The following is a 26,923-nucleotide window of genomic DNA, read 5'->3' on the forward strand; positions in this document are numbered from 1 at the left end:
AAAAATGCTTTGCGAGCTCTGGATGAGTGTCTGTAAAAAGGTTAGCTACATGAATGGACACAAATAAATAGATATGATAATAAGGCTCTGAAAAACAGTTTGACCAGCTCTCCACTGAAGGTGCAAATATATAATGCAATCATAATCATAGAGCAAAGTGAGCTCTGGAGGCCGACTACAGTGTACAGTAGGTCTGTAGATGTACAGACTGAATTAAACAATTAATGGTTACTTTAAGTACATATTAAGTTAGCTTTGTGTATTAATTATTTAAAAGACTAAGCAGAGTGGATGGCGAAGCAGGCAGAGAACTGGGCAAACTAGGCACAATATTGTAGTTTGCAGCCATCTCCCTTTCAGGCTAGAGGGTATAAACCAACATGGTAAGATAGAATGTGAAGGAGTATGGGCTGAGCACCAGTTGCAAGCTGTATGTAACCAGCAGGCCACAGGTCTAGGTTTGCCATCAAAGCATTTGGCCGCATGGTCATGTACATTTTCAAAAGTGTCCACTCATCGATATGATGCATCTTTCCCAACAAAATGAAAATCAGGTTGACACTGATTTAGATACACTTCACTGTAAAGCATGGAGACAATGAATTACAGTATTGGTACTGTAAAATCTTGCATTATGTAACCTATTACATTTTTTAAAAAGGAATTGAAAGCCATATATAAAAAAATAAATTAAAAAAAACTTTAAAAAACCAAACACATACTGGTCTTTGGCAGACAGGATACAGTTACCTTAATAACAGTATTATCCTGATTATTTCTGGTTTGGAATTATTTGAAACATAAAAATAAAATGTGCGTAGTACTCCCACACAGGCCATTTGGCATATGAGTGAAGGGGATGATTGGTGCTTTACTCTCTCCATTAGCCCCTTTGAACTTGCAGTGAACAGAGAAAAGAGGGTGTAGAGAGCTCTAAAGGCATGAGAGGAATGCAGGGTGAGAGCTGTGCTTTCATTGAACAGGGTAACTTAAATAGCTAACTTTGCTACACAAGTGCCAATTTAATTAGCAAACCTACAGAATTACATAGAAAATTGCGCTGCAACACTGCTTATTGTATGCCTTGATATCCACTTAAATAAAAAATAAAAATTATATATATATATATATATATATATATATATATATATATATATATATATATATATATATATATATATATATATATATATATACACACACACACACCCACACACATACACTCCAAGTGGGGAAGTGTGGCAAAGAGGAGTAGTGGTTGTTTTAGTTAATTGTTTTAGTGTATTGAGCTATTATTGCGAACTTGTTGGAGGCCAAGGGAGGGCTTCTGAAAATAGTGTGAGAAGTGTGGGAGTGAGTGCAAAAGGGGGGGGGCATGAACAGGGGGCGGAAACAGAGGACTGGTAGTGACGGTTACTGTAACACTGTGTACAATTTACAGCTAGAAGCTTCTTTTGAATATACCATTGTTAATATGGTGGGGAATGACTCTGCTGGAGTATATGTATAATGCTTCGCCATTAAGTACCACAACCAGTGGATGGTAGAGACCCAAGGGGGAATGCCCCGCCCCTGGCCAGAGCACAGTACTAATAACAGAGAAATATTAGAGCACATTTCTATTTCTAATTGTAGAATAAGGGTAAACAACTGCATAAGCAAAAAAAAGATTTTAGGCTTGTGGAAAATGGTAGAGTATTTAGGGGATACCATCGGGTGTATGCCCTAACGTGAAGATAGTGTCTCCTCACATGTGGTAGCCAGAGGAAGCGCCACGGCTCATGCCTAGAGAAGGGCCCTATCCACTCAGGCCTGACCAGCTACAGGATACACCAATCCAATGTATGTGCCCCCTCCTTCAACTGCTCCACCCCATATCAACCAACCCCAAACAGCATTACATAGCGGGAGACCAAATCAAAGAAAGAGTTAAGAGGAGGCATTGGAGGCAACACAAGCAGAGTTGGCCCAGCTAAAGGCAGTAAAAGTAGGGGAGAGCAAACCAGGGTGTGTGTTGGACGAATGGATGGCCGGAGACATTTTGTTTAGACTGGATAGCACTGCTATTAAGGATGTGCGTGTCAAGAAGCTCGTTAGTAGAGATCGAACGGCGGAAAGGGAAGGCTATTGGACAGTGAGGTCTGACAGGGAGGAACACCAAGAGGTACAGGAAGGAGACTGAGACAATGTGAAAGAATTTAAGGACTAGGGAGGTGAGGCACAAAGGGCTCCAGAAATTGCGCCATGGGTAGAAAGCTTGTGGGGCGAGCAATTGAGGAGCAGGTCTGAGCGAGTAGCAGTGGCAAGGAAATAGGGAAGTCGCAAGCAGAGAACAGGGTGAGGAGTAGGTAAGCAAATGCCGTTAATTCACAAGGGGCCTTGGAGGGCACATTATGTGCAATGGGCGCATTTGGATAAAAACAATTTGCTCAAGGCGCTCTCGCCCTTTACTGCAAGAGCTGGGTAGTAGATCTACGCTTTTGAGAAACAGACAGCTGGGATTCCTCTGGCGGTGGGAGACATGAAAAGTTAACTTGTTGCAATTGGAGACCAGGCCTGGGACGTGCGAGTCAAGGCTGGGTACCCAGGTGTAAAACTAGAGGAGGATGCGCACAATGGGGCCCCTTTCAACAAGATTAGGGTGGAACGCACTGCAACAGGCGTACCCCGACACACCAGACTTTCAGTCTATAGTGCAGTACACCATGGGGGGCGATGAAGATGCTGCTCAATACATTTTGAAAGTGCAGGAGATGTGGCGAGTACAGACAGGTGGCCAGTCGGACCGATCAGTTCCTCTCTTCTATTTTATCAAGAGGGGATTGCCCAAGGAAGTTCCGAAAGCACTTGACAAGATAGTGGAGATAGAGGTGAAGGGGTGGGCCGAGATTCAGAATCTAATACTACACCATTGCAAAAGGATTAAAGAACGAGTAAAGGAAACGGCTCAAAGGTTGCAGGCAGAGGACGCAAAACTAGTACAAAAGAAGTTAATTAAAGTAGCAGTGGAAGGGGCGGTGACGGCAAACACTGAAGCAAATTCAGTGGAGCAGAAGGATAGCAGATTTCTGGCCAGGTGAAGGACAGGGGCAGTGGGTGGCGGACACCTGCATCAGTATCATGAGTGGCACCAAGGAGGTCAGCAGCAGGGGAGAGGAGGTTTTTAAGAGCAGAGGGAGTTCGGTGGGATGGGACCCACAGGTGGTACGGGACCGTCTCAGTGTTGGAGCTGTGTGAAATGTGGATATTTTGCAAGAGAGTGCAGAAGCAGGCAGGAGGTGGGGTATAACACATACAATTAACCTGCACCAGCACTACAACAGCCTCCCAGGTTCACCTCCATACCTTATGAAATACATCAGGCCTATACCCAGTTCCCCCCCACATGCAGGCCTAAGCGCCGCCTAGTGTGCAACCACAAGCGGCCCAGCAGAACACCTTGTACGGATGCCAAATGCCCACAACCAATGCAGTGCCGAATGGAACAGTAGCACCTTACCGAGGGTTCATTGTCATTGGAGGAAACCCCTTCACGTTCCCGGGTACTAATACGTATCCTGATTAGGACAGCCCACAAAAAGCTCTTGCATGCCCAGTACTGTCCAGGACTACCCACCCTTGGGGAGAGGTGGGGGATAGATCTTATTAGAAGATCAGTCACTTGGAAATGTTTGTGTCTTCTCCCGTAGACAAGATTTTAAGTTGAGATACACACAGGATTTCCGCCGATGAATGGCCGGCAATTATTAGCCATATAGGACAGAAACCTATACGTTGAACTACGAGAAACATAGCGTGACTTAGGAGTCGATGGGACCAACGCTGTGTAAAACCATGTCATATTGACTTAAAAATCAAAAGGGGAAAAAGCACAATTGGTTTATCAATTGTTTTATATGAATTGAGTTTTTGATATGAATTGATGTTTAAAGTTGTCTCATGAACGTTTTAATAATTGATATTTTGTGGTGAAGTATGGTGTGTATCATGTTTTTTGAAATTGTATAATTAAATGATTTTTGTAACCAATTAGAAGAGTTATTTGGTTTAAACTCTTCTAAGAGAATTGTGAAGACAACGTAGTGACTTTAGCGCTAGGACCATTTTTTGGTGTATTGATAATGCACATTCCCACGTAGTAGAAGGTCCATTACCTCACAATGGGTTAGGCCATTGTGAAAATAATGGTCGATACAGGTGCCACTAAATCATGCATCAGTGAAACAAACTTCCTGCTGTGGAAGTGGGAGGCAGGCCAAAATAGGAGAGACTGCTAGACGGCAATCTGCTAAACCCCGCTCAATCAGGTTTCAGACCCCGACACGGAATCAAAACCACCCTGACCTCAATCTGGGATGACCTTAAAAACACTGCAGACTCTGCGGGATGCGCTGCACTAATGCTTCTTGACCTATCCGCTGCCTTTGACACAATCAACCACTCAATCCTCCTCGACCGCCTCCACTCCCTAGGAATCCGTGGAAACGCTCTCAAGTGGATAGCATCCTACCTTAACAAGAGGAAACAAATAACCCTCCTCTCCTCCTTTGCCTCCGTCGCCCGACCAGTCAATAGTGGAGTCCCACAAGGAGCATGACTATCAGCCCTCCTGTTCAACCTCTATATGTCTGCACTCCCACAAATAATCAGCTCGCACAATATACTGTGCTACAACTACGCCGACGACACCAAACTAATCCTAAAACTACTTAACTCAAAACCCAATTGCCAGCCCGACCTCGCTGCCTACCTACTTGACATTGATCACTGGATGACGACAAACCACCTCCTCTTAAATCCCGCCAAAAATGAAATCATGGTGTGTGGCAACACCAAACTTCTCCTGCACCCTCTACCCTGGCCCTCAGCCATGGACAAAGCCCCCCCACCCCCCGACAACCTCAACTTCAGTAAAAAACCTTGGATGCACTCTCGACTCCGACCTAACCCTCTCGCTCCAAGTCAACAACGTCTCGAAGTCCTGCCACTACCACCTCAAAATTCTTAGGCGCATTTGTCCGTACCTCTCCTTTCCCAACAGACTTGCCGCAGTCCAAACAATTGTAATGTCAAGACTGGACTATGCTAACTCCCTCTACCTCGGACTCCAAGCATACCACCTGACAAAACTACAAAGAGCACCAAATGCTGCAGCCAAACTACTACTAGCACTTGGCCCAAGAGATCACACCTCCCCAGCGCTCAAAACCCTCCACTGGCTCCCGATTGGACGAAGGGTGTCCCTCAAAACATTATACATCTCTCACCGAGCAATGCATAAAACCGGACCGCAATACCTTCAGGACAAGCTAAAATCCTACCATCCACCGCGCACTGTAAGATCAAGCTCTGCCCGCCTCCTAGTCATACCAACCACCAACTCATGTGCATGGAACGGATGGAGATGAAGTGGGTGGAACGGATGAATTAAAGAAAAAACAAACAAAATGGATAAAACATGTAGAATCGATGGAGCAGATGAAACGGATGGAGTGGATGTAACGGAAGGAATAGATGGAACGGATGTGACGAACAAGCAAATTGTATGAATGGAAAACATGAGTAGTTTTAACGAATAGAATGAACGGAATAAAGCGAATGGATAGAACGGATGCAATGGATGAAACGGTCACAGTAGACTGAATTAATGGAGTGGATGGAACAGATGAAGTGGACGGAATGGACGAAGCAGAGGGAACGGAGGAAGTAGACGAAATGAAAGTAGATCGAACACGTAAAGAGGATGGAATGGATGGATAAAGTGAATAAAAGAATGAAATGGATGGAAAAGGTGAACGAATTGAGCATATGGCGTACATGGCACAAAAGGAGCGAACAAAACTAAAACAATGGATGGAGCAGAGGGAGCAGACGAAACTGATTGAGTCAATGGAACGGACAGAGTGGATGAAATGGACAGATCGTTAGACTGAATCTACTAGTCATACCGAACAGATGGAATGGATGAAACAGACGGAGCGGACGGAGCAAAAGAAACCGATGGAACGGAGTGGACGTACTGGTTGAAATGAATGGGACGGATGGTATAGATAGAACAAAAGGAATAGATGGGACGAATAGAAGTTGGAACAGAAAGGGCAAATGGGAACAGAAGAAAAGGATAGAACGGATGGAGTGGATAGAACGGATACATTAATGAAAAACGGACAGCGTGGATGAAAAATGTAGAGTGGATGGAACAGATGGAAAGGATGGAGCGGATGGATCGCCTAACCGATAACCGCCATATCACACTACCACGCTTACTCTCTCCTATACACCACCACTCAACTAGAACACAGCGATACTATGACAGGTTCGGTACAGCTGTTCTCATACTAACACCCACCTCATACTCCTCAACAACCTAAATAAACACAGCAAACTAGCACACACCGCTTGTTTAAGCGTCTCCTCAGGCCTAACCCAGCCACAAATCTGTCTGGACATAATCCCTCCAGAACGAACACACATCTGACCACCCAACCATCTACTACTAAGAGGCAGCCTTCACGCAATGGCCTCACCCGCTACACACATATCCGGGGCACACACACACCTATGACTCTCTCTCTACTGACTTGAATTGCGGTTCCCAAGGGCGTTCAACCTACCAGCGCTTTGAGATCATACCAATGATGCATAATGCGCTATATAAATGCCAAGTAACATAACATAACAGACTGTGTGGGAGACCCTAGTCAGAGCTACAGTCTTGGACCAGCGAGTCAACAGACCCGGTGGGGGTGCGTTATGTACGCAAATGGACTAGGTCCCGCCTCTGATAACAACAGGCAGGTTACATTGAAAAGGGGGAACACAATGAAGGCACCAACATCTTTGCAGAAACCAGGAACAGATTTATTACAGGATGAGGAGTAAACTCATAGCCAGCAGGATTAATTAGACACACTGGACTAGCTAGGCATACCCACGGATGTGGAACCCGGGGCCTGGGGAGCACCCTTGGATGCTAGGGGGGAGGGTGGACCCCAGTTCTTTCTCCACAGGCTTATATTACAAGGCTGTTGCTCCACCCATTCTAGAGCCACAACATGTGGTTGCCAAAGATGAGTTTGTGTGGTTTCCAGGGGAGAGGAAACCAAGCAACTTTGTTTGGCCGTTGCCAGGGTCATTTCCAGGGGAGATGATGCAAGTGATTTCAATCCGGCACACACCCAAGTCAAAGCCCAGCATGTAGTGCACAACTGAAACCCTTATTTATTTGTGTCTAAAAGTTCAATCTTCTGAACGATATAACACTCATATCACACCCTTCTCCTGGAACCCCCCCGGTCACACTGAACCAGGAATCAGGCTGGTTTACAAAGGTAAATATTTATGTATTTAAGATTTAATCACAATATGTTTTAATAGGTACGCAATAATCACCAATGGGGTGACAGAACACAATAATATCTTTAGTACACTAGGAATAGGTAATAAGCAAAGCAAATGCAGCACAGAAATACTTTTGTGTTGGTTCAGATCAGATAGCACTGTGGTTAGCAGTTCCCCCTGCAACACCCCTCAACCCCCCAATAGACAATGTAAAGAGATAGGAGGAGAGAGCAGGTATTCAGGAATAGCACAAATCAAACAGAAATCGAATCAAACAGAAATCAAACAGAATATCAGTCCCAGTTTCCCCCAGCAAACACAAGAGAAAACGGAATTGACTGTCCAGCTGTCATAATGGCTTTTAAAATTGTCTTCAGAATGGACTGGGCAAAAACACCAAAATGGTCAAAAATACTGAAATTGTTATAAATTCCTATGGGAGCCGTGTTGAAAAGTTGCACACAAGCACAAGCAATGATTTGGTCAGCAGAAAACAATTGAAATCTTAAGGTCCAAATCGGAAGCAGTAAAAAGCTATTTTACAAGTATAACTCTTTCAGATTTTTGAAATCGCTGCAAACCTTTCATTTCGCGGATATTGGGTACAAGTAAGAGTTGAAATTTCGTTTCTATCACAAAAACTGGGGGGGAGTTATAGAGGTTTTAGTAAAGGTCGTTTTGTAAAATAGGCGCGAGAATGGAAAACAGAAATGCACTTTTAAAAATGACAAATGAGTTTGCTTACACTAGAGGATGACTATGAAGAAGCGAATATCACACAGGGATCTTACAGTCACTGGATCAGGGTGACCCACCTGATAAGGAAATTCAACTTCTTCAGATGAGAAAAGGGTCAGCGCAAAGATAGTTCTAACAATACTGGTTCTGAAGGAAAGATAGGATGGGTTGGAAATAGGGATAAGACAATCCAATTATACTAAGGGGCACAGTTCTTCCTATTTATACTCACATGATACGTTTTTAAATGAGACCATCAGTTCTGGTCATGGATTGGGTCTGGTCTAGGAAAGACAGCGCATCAGGCACGGGACTGGATCCTCTAGGCCGGTCGCCGGATTGACACAGGATCTGCTCTCCTAGTCTGTGGATATTTGGATTAGCTGCATGGCGAGTTCCTCAGGCAAGCCTAGTGGTGGCAAGCTAGAGAATTTCCGGATACTGGTTCAAAAGGCCTTCTCACACCACACAGCGCTTTACTGAGTGGAGAGAATACATTTAAGGATTGGGGCCTTGCTGTAAATCACTAGTCTATTGCTGGCAAGAGTTTTGGCATCTGGATCTGGAAGAATATTTAAAGCTGGATGCAGAAAGCTGGATCAGAGTGCTTCGCCGGAATCAGGAGGTGGCTGGATCAGTGAGTCCCTATGTGGTATCAGCTGTCTCTATGCTATAGAATGACATCACAAAGGGGTGTGTGCGTCCGCTTAGCTAAGCTTGCCCCTGTGAGCTGGATTTGGACCAAACTTCATCTCCGCCTTGCAATTTGAGTGATTGGATCAAGGCTGGGTGATGTCACGTTTTATGATTTGCTTTACAATCCTCAGAGACCTCCCTTTAGCCACTAGTCTCAAAATCGGATTTGATACTGAATGTACATTTCTACATTGGTCACCTTTATACAAATCGCACACAAAGATGCCATATTTTACATAGCAGCTATTCCTCTAAATCCTGTAGCTGTGGGATCTTGTTTCCACTTTCTACAGAATTTTGCCCTTTTCGCTATGAACACAATGTCCAAATTTGATGCAAATTTCCACCAATGTGCGTGTTTAACATAGGGATATACGTGTAAATTTTCACAATTCAAACAGTAATACATTTTGCATAAAACCACATATCTTGCCATTCCTGCCCAGAACATGTGACACAACTCTACCGCCTCTTCACACGTTCAGCCAGAAATTAAATTAACAACTTTTTATATTTTTCACCATTTTTAATAGCAAGTTATGAGTCTTTTAAAATGTGATCTTTGTTCATGTTTAGCAACAGATGGTCGCTTGGCTCTGCCTCTTTTTGCCTCCCTGCAGTCCAAGGCATCCCCCTCCTTGCTTCCAGAGGCCATTTACAACCCCTTTCACACTTCTTGTTTCCTGGGCTGCAGCTTTGTCATTGTTCCTTTGCTCTCTGTAGACAAGATTCTGTCCTAACCTGCAATTAACACCCCCCAGTGAGTTTCTGCTGAGAGGAAGGCCCTCCTTCTGGGAGAAAAACCTGCTTTTCTAGTTTTTTGCAGCTTCAGCCAAGCTAATTAACATTTAAACCCAGCAAAACCCACATTTGTTGCATCACATACAAATACATTTCTTTCCTGGCCTTAAAATCTGTGGAATTAAAAACACAACTAAAACCTGCATTCCTTTTTGGCAACAATCCTGTTTATGTTTGCTAATTCAACAGACTTTAGGTCATTTTAAAGCTTCCTCAGTACTCCTCTGACAGCTGTCATTCAGGTAGCCCCGGGTACTGCACCCAGATTTTGGCATAGAGGCTGTCAGTTTTCAGACTTTGTATGTTTCACAATGTTTCATTTGATACATGGATTTTCGCACCAGGCAAGATTGTGAATGTTGAAAAGTGTTGTGTTATAGGCATTTTGGAGTTTTTGGCAACAAAGCAAATGTCATTTGTAGGCACATTTTTGGGTTTCACTTGCAAAGTGCTTCTTTTCTCTCTGCACTCTGTTTGCTGGTCATGGGACCCACTGGCACATTTCTGCAGGGTGTGCTCTATCCCACTGCACATGCACCATGGGTGGCAGGTTGTGCATCCCTCATTTTGTGTGCTGAAGCACACGGTTTTTGTAGGTTTTTGGCACGCACAAGGGTTTTACCGCCATTGTTGCTGTTTTTTCCCCCATAACTTGCAGGGTGATGCCGCATAGCGGAGTGGGTCAATACATCCCACAATGGGATGCAGAGTGGCGCACACACACTTCAAGTATTCTGTGTGATTCCCAGGTCAGGGGAGTTGGCAGTTTGAGCTCAGAGGGGGATGTTAATTGCGGGGTGTGGGGAGATGAAATTATACAGTGTAGGGCAGTTGGGGCCAAAGGGGAGGTTACTTGTTGGACACAGCAAGTGGAACTGGTTTGCAGGGTTCAGAGAGGCTTCAGGCCAAGAAGGGGAGATTAATTATAGGGTGGGGAGAGTGGAGTAAGAGTTGAAAGGTGTTAGAGGTTGCAGTTTAGCAACAGATAGAACTGGTTCTTTGTTGACAGATTATGGCTTGGGTCCACAACCCCCCACCCACACAGTGCAGGGGGACACAGAGGAAAATGCATTTGGGAAAAAGAAAAGCCAGCCAATACTTGGAAAATGAAGTTGTGCAATACATTCAATACAGTGGGGAAATTTAAAAGTTGTGTACTACTTTGCAAATGAAAAGGGACATAGAAAATGCCATTTGCACACCGCTATCAGTTGAAACTCTCAACACGCAAGGATTCTCTGGGCCTTTGCGACAGTTCCTTACACAGAAGAGGTAGCTATCAAAATATGAGGGAAAGTGGTGTATGCACCCTTACTATACTCAGAGGCTTCCCCGATAAATCTGTTGGGACGGTATTTGTTGAGCAAGCTCAACATGACCATTTCCTTTACGGACCGGAGGGTGGTATGTAGCACTCCAGATATGTGTGCCTTAAGGGCAATGTTCATCATTCAGGCCCGAGGATGAGAGGTGGTGGTCCCCCATAGACCCGGATATGTTTGTCTGTGGAATAATAGTATTGCCTGATGCGGTGCCGCAGATTGGCAAGGCGCGTTGGCAGGTACAATCAGATTTCATTTTCTGACCCGATGTAACCCCAGAGCTTGTGGCAGGTACGATGTTGTCTCTAGATTTGCAAGGCCTGGTTGTGTCAGCCAAAAGGACTGTTGTGGTCGGGACACATCCTCATGGGTGCGAATAGCAGACAGTGCAGTTTATTGACCCAACGGTGCCCCTCAAAAGTGACAGGTCAGAATGGTTTGAGGACAGGGATGAGGTTGGAGAAATGGCGTTAGCAATCTGTATCCCTTGTGACATTATGGTACAATAACAGAGGGTATAATGTTCCTTGATGGCCCTTGTCGCCCCGCCCCATTCACTGAGAGTGACTTAGTTGCCCATAACCTTTCTGGTACTTGCTCCAACGCCCTCTATGTAGAGCTCTTGCAGGGGGGTGGCACCAGTCTGAACGACGCCAGGCACAGTGTTGCCCATGGCTAAGCAGTACCCGCTGTCCAAAGATGGGGAGGAGGTCATACCGGATACCATTGTGGCACTCCTGAATCAGGAAATGGTGCCCTCTACCTCCACATGTAACACTGCGATCTATCTGATAAAAAAAGGCAAAGGGGGGGCGTTGGAGGATGATCCAGGACCATCGTCCCCTAAACAATATTGTCCAGGCAGAATTTCCTGTAGTTCCAAAAGCTGCAACAATACTATGCAGCAACCGTAAGGAGGTGACCCACTTCACTGTGATAGATCTTAAAAATGCCTTCTTTTCCATACTCCTGTCCCCCCCGATTCACAGTACCTCACTGCATTTACGCATGGGGGAATGCAGTTGGAGCACACAAGATTGCCTCAGTGATACTGCGAGTCCCTCAGCTTCTTCAACCGCATCTTACATGCCGACTGAGGGAATATCCAAGCGCCCAGTACCAGCATTCAGTATGTTGCCGATTTGCTGGTGTGCAGCGACAGTGGTACAAGGTAGATAAGGCAAAGTGGCAAAATTGTCGCCAAGAAGTGCTCTATCTGTTCAAAGGAAAAAAATAGTCTACCCTATTGTGCCGCTTCAGTGCACAGCACTCCCCAGCCCAAAACTGTCCAAGAGATTCAAGCATTTTTAGGGCTGTGTAATTACTGTAGGGCATGTATTCCAGACTATGCTGTGTACACCAGGCACCTGTTACAGTGCCTTAAAGAGACCCAAAAGAATGACCATAAGATTGCATGGGCGGAGGACATGCTCACCAGGTTTAACTCTCTAAAAGAAGTGATCTCCACTGCCCCAGCGCTGGCCACCCCCGAGTTTGCTCTTTCAATTCAAATGGCCAATTGATGACTGCATTATTGACGCAAAAGAGCACGATGGGTCACAAGCAATTGGCCTACTATAGCGGACTGCTAGATTCTGTATGAACAAGCGCTTGCTGGAGCTGCATTTGAGAAGAGCTCCACAATTGTTATGGGCTGCTCTGTAACACTGTATACGTGAAGCATGCAGTGTTCGTCATTTTGGAGCAGTCCAAATCAACTGTGACCATGAAGCGGCTATCCGCGTATGAAATCATCCTGCCCAGCCCCAACACTCATATTGTGAGGTTTAAAACTAAATCCTGCCACCTTTTATACAAAGCAGTGCACTGAGGAAACTCTTGTAGCACATGATTGTGTGACATTTGAGGGTAGAGGAGGATGATAGCCCAAAAGGCAAGAGAAAGACCCCTTGGTGCTTTTAGTTGATGGGTCAGCAACTATCAATCAGGGATCAGGTTTGAGGCATATTTTGGTGGCAGTAGTACGCCTGATGGATGGAATCTACAGGGTATTGGACCAAAAGAGATTACCCACGCGCTACTTGCCCAAGCAGCAGAGCTTATAGCGTTCATTGAGGCACTTTTAGAGTCTCAAGGGTGACGTGTTACCATTTATTCTGATTTGGCTTAGGTCAGTACCACAGTGTATGCAGGCCTGCCACGGTGGAAGAGGAGGGGATTTAGGGGAGCTGACGGGTCCCCGGTACAACATGAGGCATTGTTAGATAAACTAATTGACGCATGATCTCAACCATCCTTGACAGCGGTGGTGAAATGCACTGCCCATACTAATGATACAGATGAGGTCTCACTCGGTAATGCCAGACTACTGCAATTCCTTACCGATTGCACTACTAATAGAATTGCAGGGACGAGTCTCACAGGAAGAGAAAGAAATGTGGTTAAAGAGGATGCAAGCAATCCCCTACAGATTTATTGTATCGCCAAGCAACATCGGGCAAAACAGTTATGCCATACGAATTTCTACTGGTCACATTCGACCAGTTGCCATCACCCTTACCATGTATCCAAGCAACACATTGCCACATATATACAGCAGGACTGGTTTGTCCCCAATCTGCAGGAGGCAATAACTAAAATGGTCATCAACTGTACCAGGTGTCAGAATTACAATACTGATCTTACTTTATGAACTATCGAGGTACACTGCTGCACCCTACTGGGCCATTCCACGAGTAACTTATCGACTGCGCGGACATGGGCAAAAAGTGTAACAGATCCTGCTACCTGATAGTTGTGTGTCCTTTCTCACGATGGGTGGAGGCTGGTCCTTGTGCACACCCTGATGCATTTATCTGATGTTCGCAAAACACCCCAAGCCACACTCCCCGCCCAAACTCAGTAAAGTACTACACAATACGCATTAAGTGTTTGCCAAGTAATACCTCTTCTCCAGGTAAAAATTCTATAGAACAGTGAGCTGCAGATTGACTGCTGGTGTCTCCCCAATGTGTTTTTGACCTTATTAAAACAAAAACGTACTGCAACGAGCATACCTCTGATCAATAAAAATGCTGCTATGCATCGTTTGCACTGAGAACTCTATCTTTCTATCTCTCGTTCTAGTGTTTCCCCCTCTATTGTTTCCCTTTCATTTATTTACCTTGCAATGGATGTACATGGGTCCCACAACCCCATCTACAAAAAGCAAAATTCTCGTTTTTAGAAAGATTCTCTTATAACTATTTTCCCCTAGGTACTTATGTGTAATGCATTGGACAGGTGGTATATTTGCGATTTCTCAGTTTGTACTAGGAATTTTTTTAGGATGCAGTTTTATTTGGAGCAGTGATATAAAAAAGAGGTGATAGGAAATGCAACTAGTATTAACGGATACCAATGGCTCTGTGGGATCTTTAACACACGACAATGCTGCAAATGTACCTCCAAATATAAAGGATACAAACAATACCTCAGCCGCGGTCCATGATACACAACTTGATGCATTTCTCAATGATACTCTCGTCATCCAGCAACTTATGGGGAGTTCTGCAAATTTGCTCATGTTATCATTATTTCCTAATGTGTTTTTTAACGTAATTGTAAATTGCACTTTCTTCCCTAGTATTTCAAATTTTGGTGGATCGAAATGTTTTAAAAGACAAATCAAAAGGGTAAAATACGATCAATACCAATTACTTGGGTAAGACACAGTAGATGTGCACCGTACAGAGTTAAGTAATAGTTGGTACACAGACATGAGCTCAGTGGGGAAAACTAAGGTTAATGGAAGCTGTTAAGTGTGAGGAGCCCCCAAGGTATTAATGCCACAGGAAATTCCGATTATGGAGGCTCAATGTTTAGTGCATCTGTCATTGTGCAGGCTGCAAGGACTATCTAAAGTTGGAAGGTGTCAAGTTTGTGGCGAACAGATGGCAAGAAACTACAATGAGCTGCATGGCAGGAGGACTGGTAGGATTTGGAGAAGAAATGATAGAGAAAGTAAACAGTGCATGCAGCGGATACTGGAATGAACGAGTGGCAAAACTCACATGGATCGAGGCAATGGAGAAATCAGTGAAAGTGCCAAAGCAGGAAGAATACGAACTGTGCTTCTACAACAAAGGGAGCGTTCTTGTGGGGGTCAATAGTAGGTGCGACAAAACATACATTCCAAATATCATAAAAGGGCCAGCTGTCATGATGGATAACTACTGGGTGTGCGGCCAGCAGGCGCTTCTGCACCTCCCGCCATGCCATCATGGAGGGGCACCTGCTCGCTGGCCTCGTTGCACTCAGCGCTCCTGGTGGTCCCTGAAGAACATTTGATAGTGGGACCAGGTGGCTTGTTGGTTTCAACAACTACACCAAGGTCTGGCATCCCCACCACAGTGCTACCGCAGAAGCCGATATTTTACATCCTGCCAGAAAAGGAGAAAAGAGAATAATTGCGGAGGAGAAGAAGAAGATCGAATTATCACAAAATTCCTCACAATTACTAAAAGAAATCCCAGATCAATACCGGCTCTACAGCCAAGAAGAAAAGCATTTTGCATCGCTGTTGCTACCAGGGGTACTACCACTGCGAATTCCAAGTGGCTCCCGATGATGCAGTGGCAAGTGATCCAGAATGGCCAATGGCACAGAACAAGTCCTCAACGCGATCAAGTTGGAAATGCGTGCAATCAGGCTGATGACACTGCACAATAGATACGTGCTGGACCTCCTCACTGCCATGGAGGGAGGGGTGTGCAAGAAAATTTGGCAATTCATGCTGTACCTACGTACCCACCAATGATGCAGAAAATGGGTCCCTTACCGATAAAACATGGTCGTGTTCGTATTGATAATATCCTGCACTTGCCAGCTAGGACAACAGTGTTGTGTTAAACCAGGGCCTAACAGCGCAATGATGATGGTTTCAATTGGGGTACAGGAGGCACCTTGTGGTACAAAAGATAGTGCAGTTAAGACTGACAATCCAAACAAGCCACGCATGGTTGCGATAGAGCAAGGTCTTCACCTCCCAGGTACCATCACAATTCCCCAACCTGACCCCGGGAACTACACAGAACACTGGGTAGATTTAGCATGGGATGGAGGAGATCTACATGTAACATGTACCCCTGAGCAATATGCACAGGCAAGGGAAGGTTTACAGTCCGTATGTAAGGCATGCATACCAAAGGAAGAGTCACCATCATATTTGGAAGCTGAAAGATTGGAAAGGAAAAGACGGGGTGGAAAGGACAAGAGGCTCACATGGGAGTGTGTTAATGCAATAGTAATGAAAGAGGGGACATGTTGGGAAGGAGGGACGGGCCCCCAGCACTCTTGGATGAAAGATGCCTGCCAATGTGCAGTAGAGGCTAGGGGAGGTTACGGGGGGCAGCGGGTGTCGCTAGGGGTCATATTGTGGGGAGGGTGTTGTACATTTGTGCTCTGGTATACATGGGGAAACGCCATCTTAGATAGTAGCAGACATATTAGAATCGGGGCCTAGATTGTGCAGCAGCCAGGACAGCTGGCCCGAGCCCCACACACAGAAATAAGGTGTATGCATGCAGGAGTAGGTTGTAGCTTGTGCACCAGTGAGAAAGGCCAGAGATTCAGAACATTCATTGTTGCATGTTGCCAACATTTTGTGTCCCTGAAGGAAGGCCACAAGGGGGTTGAGAGCTCTCTGTGAAAAGCGATCCACAAGAAGGAGGACATGTATCGACAACCTTCCCTGTCCCAGCTCTAAGTAAAAATACCAAAGAGCCCCCGCCCCAAGACCCTCAGGATTCCAAGGTACCAGTCAGTCCCAGACCACCAACCATAAAACGGTTAAACCCCCAATCGATCAGAAAAGATCTGAAAACAGGGATCCGTTACCTTCACCATAGGTCACGTGATATGTGCTGTGAGGTGCCTGGAGAGACAAAACAACATAGGCTAAAACGAGGGTGGGGAACTTTGGTTGGGCACCAACGTGTCTGGAATCGAGCTGTAGTTTGTTAGAAGCAATGGCCTCGAAGTATCCACTTATCCCATGTCTGCAGTACCAGGTGCACATCAGGTCACAGATAGAGCCAGTATTGTTTTTCTTCACATAATTGCTAATTAGTTGAATGCCCGATGACACACAAGGAAGAGCCAGAGTGGAAGAAGATGGACAGACGGGGCTGGGACCAATACCCTGGCATCCCCTATGGAGCAGGTAACCTATTATTATGTAACTTATGTCACTGATGACACTGTAAGCCTTCATAAAGTGTTGTTCAAACGGATTTCGGCAGAACGTTCCATGGCAGCAGAGTCCTCTCCTGGCGCCATTCTATTTTTGTGGAAATAAAACCTTGTTTTCCTTGCAAGAGGTGTGTTGGGCATTTTTTTTCCCCTAGTGGGGTGTATTTCTTCTGGGTTGAGCCTGGAGGGGCTTCGCTAGACTTTTCCTAGACAAAGTCAAATTTTGTATGCTAAACAGCACACTTCAACTGATTCCTAGCAGAACAGAAGCCATCCGCTTTTCCCTCAAAAAGTAAATTTCACACCTCTCACAAATGTTTGTCCTTCTTTATTGAATTTACCCACAAGTTATTCTCCCAAGGTAAAAATACTGACTTTTTTTGGCAACAAGATCTCGATATGAATACCCAAATCAATCAAATCCTCAAGGTATCAGTTTATAAGCTTTGTCTAGATTGAAGGAAAGTTCCTTGCATAGATAGTACTATTTTACCCACGATTGTTGGATCTCTTATCCATTCCAAAATAGGCTTTGTACCTGGCCATTCCCGGCTACCAACTAGAAGAATTCCACAAAGTTCAGAACCATGCAGTACGCCTATTCGGCCACACCTTTGTGCGAGTCTCTCCACTGGCTGCCTGTCAATGTCCACATTACCTTTAAGGTGCTCTGCCTTGTTTTTTAAGTGTTTGCATTAACTTACCCCTATTTGCAAATAAAATCCAGCAACATAAAAGCATCCTGCTCTAAGATCAGCAGATCAATATTAGTTGGTTGTTCCCATACCAATTTTAAATACAAAGGAAAACTCAGATTTGTGGTTTCTGCACCTTGATTAAGGAACTCACGTCCTTTGGCCATTCGTAAGCTTGAGAACTTTGTTAACAATTCCACAAAGCTCTTAAGACATGGCTTTTCTGTTAAATGCTTAGATTTAAAAGCTCTAATTTTAGTTATTTGTGCTTTTCACGCCAGTGTGCATGTGGCAAGTTACAAATTCACATCAGAAATCAGAATCATACATTTTTAAGTATAGGTTTCAATTTACACAAAAACTGTTTTTAGACAACTAAAAATAAGGAAAAGGTTGTTGTTAACTGTGGCGAAAATCATAGTCCGTGGTCAAAAAATAACATTTCACTTGTGTCCAAATGGGAAGAAGCACAAAAAACTGTGCACAATTAGACAGACATTCTAGTAAATACAAGACAGCAGAAAGACCCTTTATATAACTTCAAAGAGGACTCTTGCATATTGGAAGCAAACCATCAAGCAACGTGATGCTAAAATGGAGCATTAAAAAATCTGGTTCAAAGACAGTGCAATAAACTGTTATAGTCTGTTATTTTGTGGAGAGACTATGAAACACTGACATAAGAATTGGATTAGGACCCAATAAAAAACGACCTAAAATGGCAGTTATTGGGAGTATTGGAAAAGAATAATTTCAGGGGATGCTGGCCACTATAAGAAGAGGATCCCAGTCAACAGGTCATATGCCGATTAAACCCTATTAGGAAAGAGATAGGGATTTCATATATAAAGATAAATTTTTGACAAGCTACTAAACCAACAGTCAATTTACTGATGACTAACATACAGAAATGGGAGGTAAAGTTATCTAAAGAAAATATACTTCTAGCATCCAAAAATTGAAAAATTCAAGGACCCCCAGGGCCTGATGGCTAGGCCATTGATCTTTTGAAAGCTTCTCTCGTTACAGTACAGATATCTTACATATTTTATTTAGGAAAATTGTTACAATAAATATTTTGTCCAGCACATGGAGCAAGTCCTACATAATACCAATGTACAAAAAAGGGTGTGTGATAACCCAAACTAATTCAAGCTCATAACCTTTCAGGACTGGTAAGATCTTTGAGGCCTTACAGTTGGAAAAATTACATGATTTAATGTAAGGGCATGGGCGATGTAACAAATGGTTTTGTGGTGAACATTTTTAAGGCATGGGCTCCTTCTAAATTGGAGATAGCAGTTTATATGGACCAATGCTTTAGATATGATGGATGGGACTGGCTTACGGTTAAAGTTGAGACAATTCGGGATCCCTCAAGAATTGTTAATAATGACGACATACTAATACTTTAGGTAGCATTAGATTAGAGAATGTGGGAAGACATTCCCAAGAGAATAGTACCAACAAAGGATTCAAACAGGAATGCATGCTTGACCTGTGCCTTTTCAAGCTGTACATGGCCAATACTGAAAACAACAACCTTAAGGAGGTAAATAACTATCCGCTGTGGTTGGGATCATTAAATATCAAATGGCTAGTGTACACCCATGACCTGCTGATCTTTGATCCTACATCAATAGGTCTACAAAGAAACTTAAAGGCACTTTAAATGCATGCACACAATAATTTTCTGATTATATGCATTAGAGGAAAAACACCATTTTACATATCTAGGCTTTTATATCAATGACATCTTGCATAATTCAAAGTATATGAACAAAAATTAGTTCCCATCATTCCCTAAAGCATAGAAGCACATGCATACCCATATTGAGCAGGCAAATTTAGATCGTCTGGAGGGTTACAGATGGAGATACCGCGCCCTTGGACCCCATTCCAGCAGCCCCACGGCAAGGGTAGAGGGCAGGAGCCCTCCCCCCCCGCAGAAGCTACATCGTATACACCACTGCCGCCTACGATCCACGAAGGCACAAGGTGCAGGGCTCGCCTGACCTTGTCCCTTCACTGTGCCTGACCTAGGCATGCCGGGCGCATTACGGCGCCATAACGAGGCTGAGCCTCGCTAACCGCGGCATTATTTGAATCCGCACATCCGCCGGCAGGCGGAGACGCCGGCGCATCCGAAGGCCATACAAAGGCCCTGTTCGGCGCATCGGAGGCGCTGCCTACCCCCTTGTCCTACCCTCCCGAGGATATCTTGCAAGGAACCCTGCCCTCTGCAAGGACAGACCCACACAACCACGGTAAGCCCGCGGGCCCCTTTCCGGCACCTCTAGTTGTATCTCTGATAACTGCACGCCATAGACTTATTCGGCACTCTTTAACAAAGGCCTCTATGCAACCCCTGCTGTACCTCGATAGCTGGGCTGCCTAACCTTTTCCCTTGACCCTGCAGATCTATTGCACAAGGCTAACCTATCATCAGACTTTACACGATTTGTGCCTTATTTTGTGTTGTGCCTTATGGTCGCCAATAGACCACAATTGACCTATGCCTATTTGTGTTGTGCCTTATGGTCGCCAATAGACCACAATTGACCTATGCCTATTTGTGTTGTGCCTTATGGTCGCCAATAGACCACAATTGACCTATGCCTATTTGTGTTGTGCCTTATGGTCGCCAATAGACCACAATTGACCTATGCCTATTTGTGTTGTGCCTTATGGTCGCCAATAGACCACAATTGACCTATGCCTATTTGTGTTGTGCCTTACGGTCGCCAATAGACCACATTTGACCTGTGCCTTATTCTGTGCTGCTGCAGATAGTACTTCACCAGATTTGCGCCCTGACCTGTGCCCCTGCCCCATGGTTGTCATTAGGTCTAACACTGCCCTAGCCACTTTATACACCTCAATGTGCTTCTAGTTGCCCTGACATACTTAGGTGACACACTACCCAGCTAGTCTTCCACACTTGCCTAGTGAGCCACCGCTTTGCCCATATAGAACCTAGCCTGGTTCTCGCCTAGATCACCTAACTGCCAATCTACAGACTGCTCAGACCTCTTTGGCACCGAACCACTAACTACACGCCTTTGCCTATAACCTAGTCCACGCCCATAGCTTGAACCTGAACTCGCCCTCTCTTCCCTGCCCACTACTAGAATGAAAACTACCTATTGCCAATCTCTACACATTGCACTGAGCCTCCTTACCACCATGGCATTTGCAACTGCGGACTCACACCCTGCTAAGGACAGAAACATGAGACTAAGGGCAAGACTGTCCTGTCTTCATGAACCATCTTCCTACCATAATCACAGAGGCTATATCGACCTAGCAAACAAACGTTCGCAATACCCCAAACCTACCACCCCTCGCCCTGCTCCTATAACCACTAACCAGCCACAGATACAAAGAGATACCCCCTCCAAAAACAAACAACCCTCCTCGATTCAACCAAACAGTACCCTATCAATAACTGGATCTCTCATTAATGCAAGGTCCATGGTCGCCCATGCTACCGAGATCTCGGACACCTTAACCAACGAAAACTTAGACCTATTAGTCATAACCGAAACATGGCTCCATGATGCAGCTGGCCCTGCCATCATGCTAGCTATACCTGACGGCTACCAACTACTAAGAGTCGATAGACCTAACACTAAAGGTGGCGGCCTAGCCATCATTCACAAAGCTACCTTACCTATCAAACTAGTTACTACCCAGATATTCTCATCTTGCGAACTCCTTACTGCCAAACTGCACCTCTCTTGCAACCAGACTCTCACCCTGCATGCTATCTACAGACCACCTGGACCACTGGGTACCTTTGAAGACGACATAACCAGCATTATAACCAACAATACTAAAGACCACGCTCAAATACTATTACTGGGAGACTTTAACCTGGGCTTTAATGACAGCAACGACAAACATGCCCTATCTGTCGCATCACTCCTGAATGACTACGCCCTATCTCAAAAAGTCTCCTCTCCTACTCATGCCAAAGGTAGAACCCTAGACTGGGTTGCTGATCGGAACTGTAACATCAGCATTACCAACATAATACCACAATCCTGGACTGACCACCACTTAATTGTATTCAATGCCTCACTAGACCTTATCCGGCCCAAACCTATACTCATGGCCCCGCCACTTCCCACCAGAAGTAAAAAAGACATCACATCAGAACAACTCCTACCCCACCTTCTCCCTACTCTCAATAATTTAGACAACATTACAGACCCTACGTCGCTTGTTGAAGCTTACAACAGCTCTATGATCAAGGCACTTGACTTGATTGCCCCCACCAAGCTGCGCAAAAGCAAACAACTCTGTCCCCTTAACAACTGGTTCACGCCACACCTGAAAGACCTTAGAATCCAAAAAAGAAAGTTGCAGTCTATCTGGCAACACTCACCCACCGAGGAGAACAAATCTAAATTAGCCACCCTTGCCAAACAGTATAAAAAGGAAATTATAAACACTAAAAGAAATACCTTCAACGACAGAATCTCTAAAGCCAAATCAGACACTAAGGAGCTATTTTCCATCCTCCGTGAAATGGAATCACCCACAACCCCACCTGACAACATTCCCAAAAACAAGTCCTGGTGCACTAATATACAAAATGCCCTGGCGGGTAAAATTAGCTCGCTCCAATCTAAAATTGCTAATAAAAAAGCTTCCTTGCTCCTGCCAACAGAACCCACATTGCAACCTCAGCTCCCCCCTAACCAATCTAACACCCCTCACCTATTTAGCTTCAGAAAGATATCCGTATTAGAGACAGAAAAAATTATACTATCTCTAAAACCCTCCAACTGTAAAGGTGACAACTGTCCGGCCCAAATTATAAAAGATGCAGCTCGTGACCTAGCACCTTTCATTTCAAAAATCATTAATGCATCCTTTAAGTCTAATCTAGTACCGAACAACCTCAAACAATCCTGGGTGCTTCCCTTACTAAAAAAACAAACACTTGACCCTGCTATACCAACTAACTACAGACCCATCACTACTGTCCCTTTCCTACTTAAAATCATAGACAGAGTAGCATACCTGCAAATCCAGGACTACCTAGAAACTAACAATTTACTAGGTTCACGGCAATCTGGCTTCCGTCCCCTTCACGGCACTGAAACAGCCTTGATTGACCTCAAGACCCAAATTGACGAGTTGAAGGACAATGGTAAAACAGCGATGCTACTCCTCCTTGACCTATCTGCGGCCTTCGACCTGGTAGATCATGCAGTCTTATGCAATCACCTCAGCTCAGCCGCTCATTTCTCAAGTGATGCCATAGCTTGGGTACAATCCTTCCTTGCAAACCGGACAATGAGAGTCTTCTCACCTTCAGCAGCCGCTGATCCCATACAAGTTTCTTGCGGTGTTCCCCAAGGATCATGTGTTTCTCCGACGATGTATAACATCTTTACTAAGCCCCTGTTTGATAAGTTGGACAGACTGGGTGTTATCTACACTAACTACGCAGACGACACTCAATTTCTAATCCCCCTTTCGGGTAACTTCTTGGAAGACACGGACTTAGTAAATAAGATATATCTCCTCATTCAGACTTGGATGGCATCCCATGGCCTCTGCCTGAACGACGACAAGACGGAGCTACTGATCATTGGCTCAGCATTGGCTATCAAAAAACTTGACCCCAACTATGCCGCATTCAACATTGACAATAACGTCATCAAAGTGATGCCTGCAGTCAAAACCCTCGGGGTCTATCTTGATTCAGCGCTCACCTTCAAAAAGCAAACGAACTCACTAGCATCCTCCACGGCATATACTTGCAAATTAATCCGAGCATGTAGACCTTTCCTAACTGAGACTAGCTGCATCACATTAGCTAATGCTCTCATCATATCCAAGCTGGATTACTGCAATGCCCTTTATGCAGGCTCTAACAAGTATATCCTTAACAAACTACAAACTCTCCAAAATAACGCTATCAGAGTAGCCTTAAACATTCCTAACAGAGCCCACATCTCCACCTTTAGGAAAAATATCCATTGGCTAAAAATCAAAGACAGGATCACCCTTAAAATACTCTCACTCACATCCAAATGTCTTAACAACATCGCCCCCCCTTATCTGGCCAACAGAATCCACAAGAGAACCTCTAACCGTCCCACTAGACTGACCAACGCCTTCACCTTAGTGATGCCTAGATTCAAAAAGAGTACAGCCGGCGGCACTAGTTTCCCAATCATAGCTGCGCAAACTTGGAACAAACTCCCCTTGGATCTCAGAATGGACCAACCTTACTCGAGTTTCAGGCGAAAAGTCCTTACCTGGATCCGTGCCAATGACACTTAGCTGGACCTCCCCCTCCCACATAGACACTAGATATCTGCAACCAGCTGAATGACATCCGATCAACTAGACTTAACCCTAGCTCCGCACTTTTCCCCTTTTTCTTTTTTTCTTCTTTTCCCGTTGCTTTCTCACTATACCTACCGTTGATCTAAGGTGAACTGTATAAACTGCACTTTCATGATTTAACTGCGAATGTATAACGTGTATTTCTCCTGTAACTAAGTTCTTAAGCAACCTTGTACTGTTTGCGCCCAGCTACCCCTTCGGGTTTGGTTTCTGCGCTATACCAAATAAACAAACAAACAAACAAACAATCTTCCTCATAGCTTATCAATTCAGGCCATAAGAACAGAGCTTTGATGGACATCGGTGTGTGCTATTACTATGTTTAGAAGATGTATCTTCAATTTAAGATAATGCCCTGTCAAATGATCTGTGTTTACTTACTTAAGGGAGATATTGCTTAGCAATAAAATATAAGTGGGTACAAAATTCAGATTGGAATGAGAGATTTTCATTGAATTCTGATTTTAACAGCATCTTAAACAAAGGGGGTAGTTGGAATGCTGTGGACCTGCAGAAAAAGTGTTCTAGTGGGATTATTTTAACAGTGCAAGCTATCATGTTAAGAAAGAATGTCACAATATGGTACATTTTAACCAGAATATTAGAAATGTCAGTCTTATAGAAGGAAGTTCCAGAGTAGACATTTGGAAAAATTATGTATGTATTTTCACTTTAATGTGTTACATACTCAAGAGATTATGGGAGCTCAGCATAGAGTAATCAGAGATTGGCAGTGTTGTCAACTGTGCAAGGTACTATTATTGTATGGCATTTTAAAGGGTTCGAAATTGAGGGGAGCTGGGAGCTAATTAGCTCCTGCTAATAGCCTAGAAGAGCCTGATTAGCTTAAAATCAACAGCTACCAGGAGCTACTTTTGGCTCCCCAGACCAACTGATGCCAAACAAGCACAACTATGTGAATTTAACTCTGTGCTTTTGGGACAATGTATAAATAAACATTAGGAGGCACCTATATAACATTTAAAGCATAAGGGGTCATAAACAATGAATACAATTAAAAGGCTGCATTTTGTGTGGAAGTTGTATTTGTGCACCACAATGTAATAGCTCGTGTTCCCAGGGGTAGCTCCTGGTGAACAGTTACTGGATACCCAAAAGCTGCTTGTAGCTCCTATTTATCCAATCCTAATTTCGAGCACTGTTTTAGATTACACATGTTTAAGCAGTTTGTATATATTCAAACTCAATAGTATAATACTGAGGCATTGTGGGTGCGTTTAGTGGGAGGTAGGCAAATATTAAATAATAATTAAACATTTAAAAGTTTGGGAAAGTTGTATATAAGTAAATGATACATTTAATTACGAGTTTACCTTTTTAATCGCAGTTAACAAAATCGGATTGAATTGTGCATTGTATTTTACATTTAACATGGGCGTTTATGGTATTGTCTGGTATTTTAAAAACAGGATTGATGTTTTGTAAGGGGAAGGGTCGTCTGTGATTACGAGTGTTTTAACGGATCATGCCGTTTTGAAAAGCCGTTTCGTTTTGATATAAATAATACATCCATTGGGAAGAAATGTTTATTTTATTTTATTGTGATTTAGTTGACTTTTGGCATGCACGCTTGTGGGTTACATACAGCCATATACTGTTCATCCCCAGATCAAACAAGGGCTTCAAACTTTTTCGACCCAAGTTTCATTTTGGTAGAGCTGCGCCAACCTAATGGACACTATCCAATTTACACAGTCAAGTTTAGCCTGCAAACAAAGCAAAATAGCTAAAGTTTCAGAGCAAAGTGCTCACATAAAGTGCCATCATCCCGGCCAACGCAGACAAGAAAACACTTGCAACAGTAACCAATGATTGGGGGAAAGCTAACAGCAAGAAGCCTGTACTTCAGTAGCCATACATGTGCACTAGAGGCTGCTATTTATACCGAAACACTTGAATGATAACTGTCAGTGGAAGGGAACAGCAGGCGTCTTACCCATAGATAAGGTAGCAAGCTTGCTATAATTGTACACGATACTACAGGACCTTCTTATGAGCGCAGCCATGATTTCTATCCTCTGACCTCCAATGTGCCAAATTGTGAGTGACTTCTTCTGATTAGAGGAACGGACCTATCATGCGTCATCATCACATGTCCTACATGCTACGTTCAACGTAAGGTACGTTTTAGAGTATCCATGGTCTCGTAACACGTTACATCGTCTTAACTCTGTGAACTACCTGAACAGAGGTCTTTAACTAGCGAAAAATGAAGACGGCCGCGGGATTGAGTCCGTGTTCAAGTGCTGATGCACGTGCACAGTGGAATTCAACCTCCAGATTGAAAAAGATGCAGCAAGTAGCGGACGAACTAGTAGATTACTAATTTGGAAATTAATCCGTTTGTGGTCGTCCCGGTTTTGTCGGGACTGACTGTGCCCCGGGCTCGAGAGGTGTATTTATATTTATTTATTTATTGTTGTGTTTTGTTCAAATTAAAGTTTTACAACTTTTACAATTTACTATATAAAATCATATATCTACTAAAATATTTACATATGTATACCTGATTTTATAAGTCTATCAACAGACAACAGTTGGAGACACATATCATTAAAAACCTCATCATTTCTTTTCAATGTTCTCTTTTCTCTCTCTTTCTTTACATTGTTTCATTACTACCTGTTAGGGAGAATTCTCAATAAATGGCTGATTTCCCTGACCTAAAGAGTCCCTCAGCAGCTTTGCTGGATTTCTAGGGTTTATTTTTTTCACCTGGTAAGAGTGTGAGCTTTTTCCCACTCTTAC

The 26,923-nt window shown here is 44.0% G+C and overlaps 1 protein-coding gene across 1 annotated transcript in view; it reads right to left on the minus strand.

Annotated features, from left to right (window-relative positions):
- HIBADH (3-hydroxyisobutyrate dehydrogenase) overlaps window positions 1-26,255 on the minus strand; it is a 1,418,622-nt gene extending 1,392,367 nt beyond the window's left edge. Inside the window, exon 1 of the mRNA XM_069648238.1 lies at window positions 26,112-26,255. Coding sequence (XP_069504339.1) covers window positions 26,112-26,181 — 70 coding nt within the window. The 5' untranslated portion in view covers window positions 26,182-26,255. The remainder of the gene's footprint in view (window positions 1-26,111) is intronic.
- Between the last annotated feature and the right edge of the window lie 668 nt (window positions 26,256-26,923).

Source organism: Ambystoma mexicanum, chromosome 2q (genome assembly GCF_040938575.1).
Source record: "Ambystoma mexicanum isolate Mex_15411 chromosome 2q, UKY_AmexF1_1, whole genome shotgun sequence".
Lineage (NCBI taxonomy): Eukaryota > Metazoa > Chordata > Amphibia > Caudata > Ambystomatidae > Ambystoma > Ambystoma mexicanum.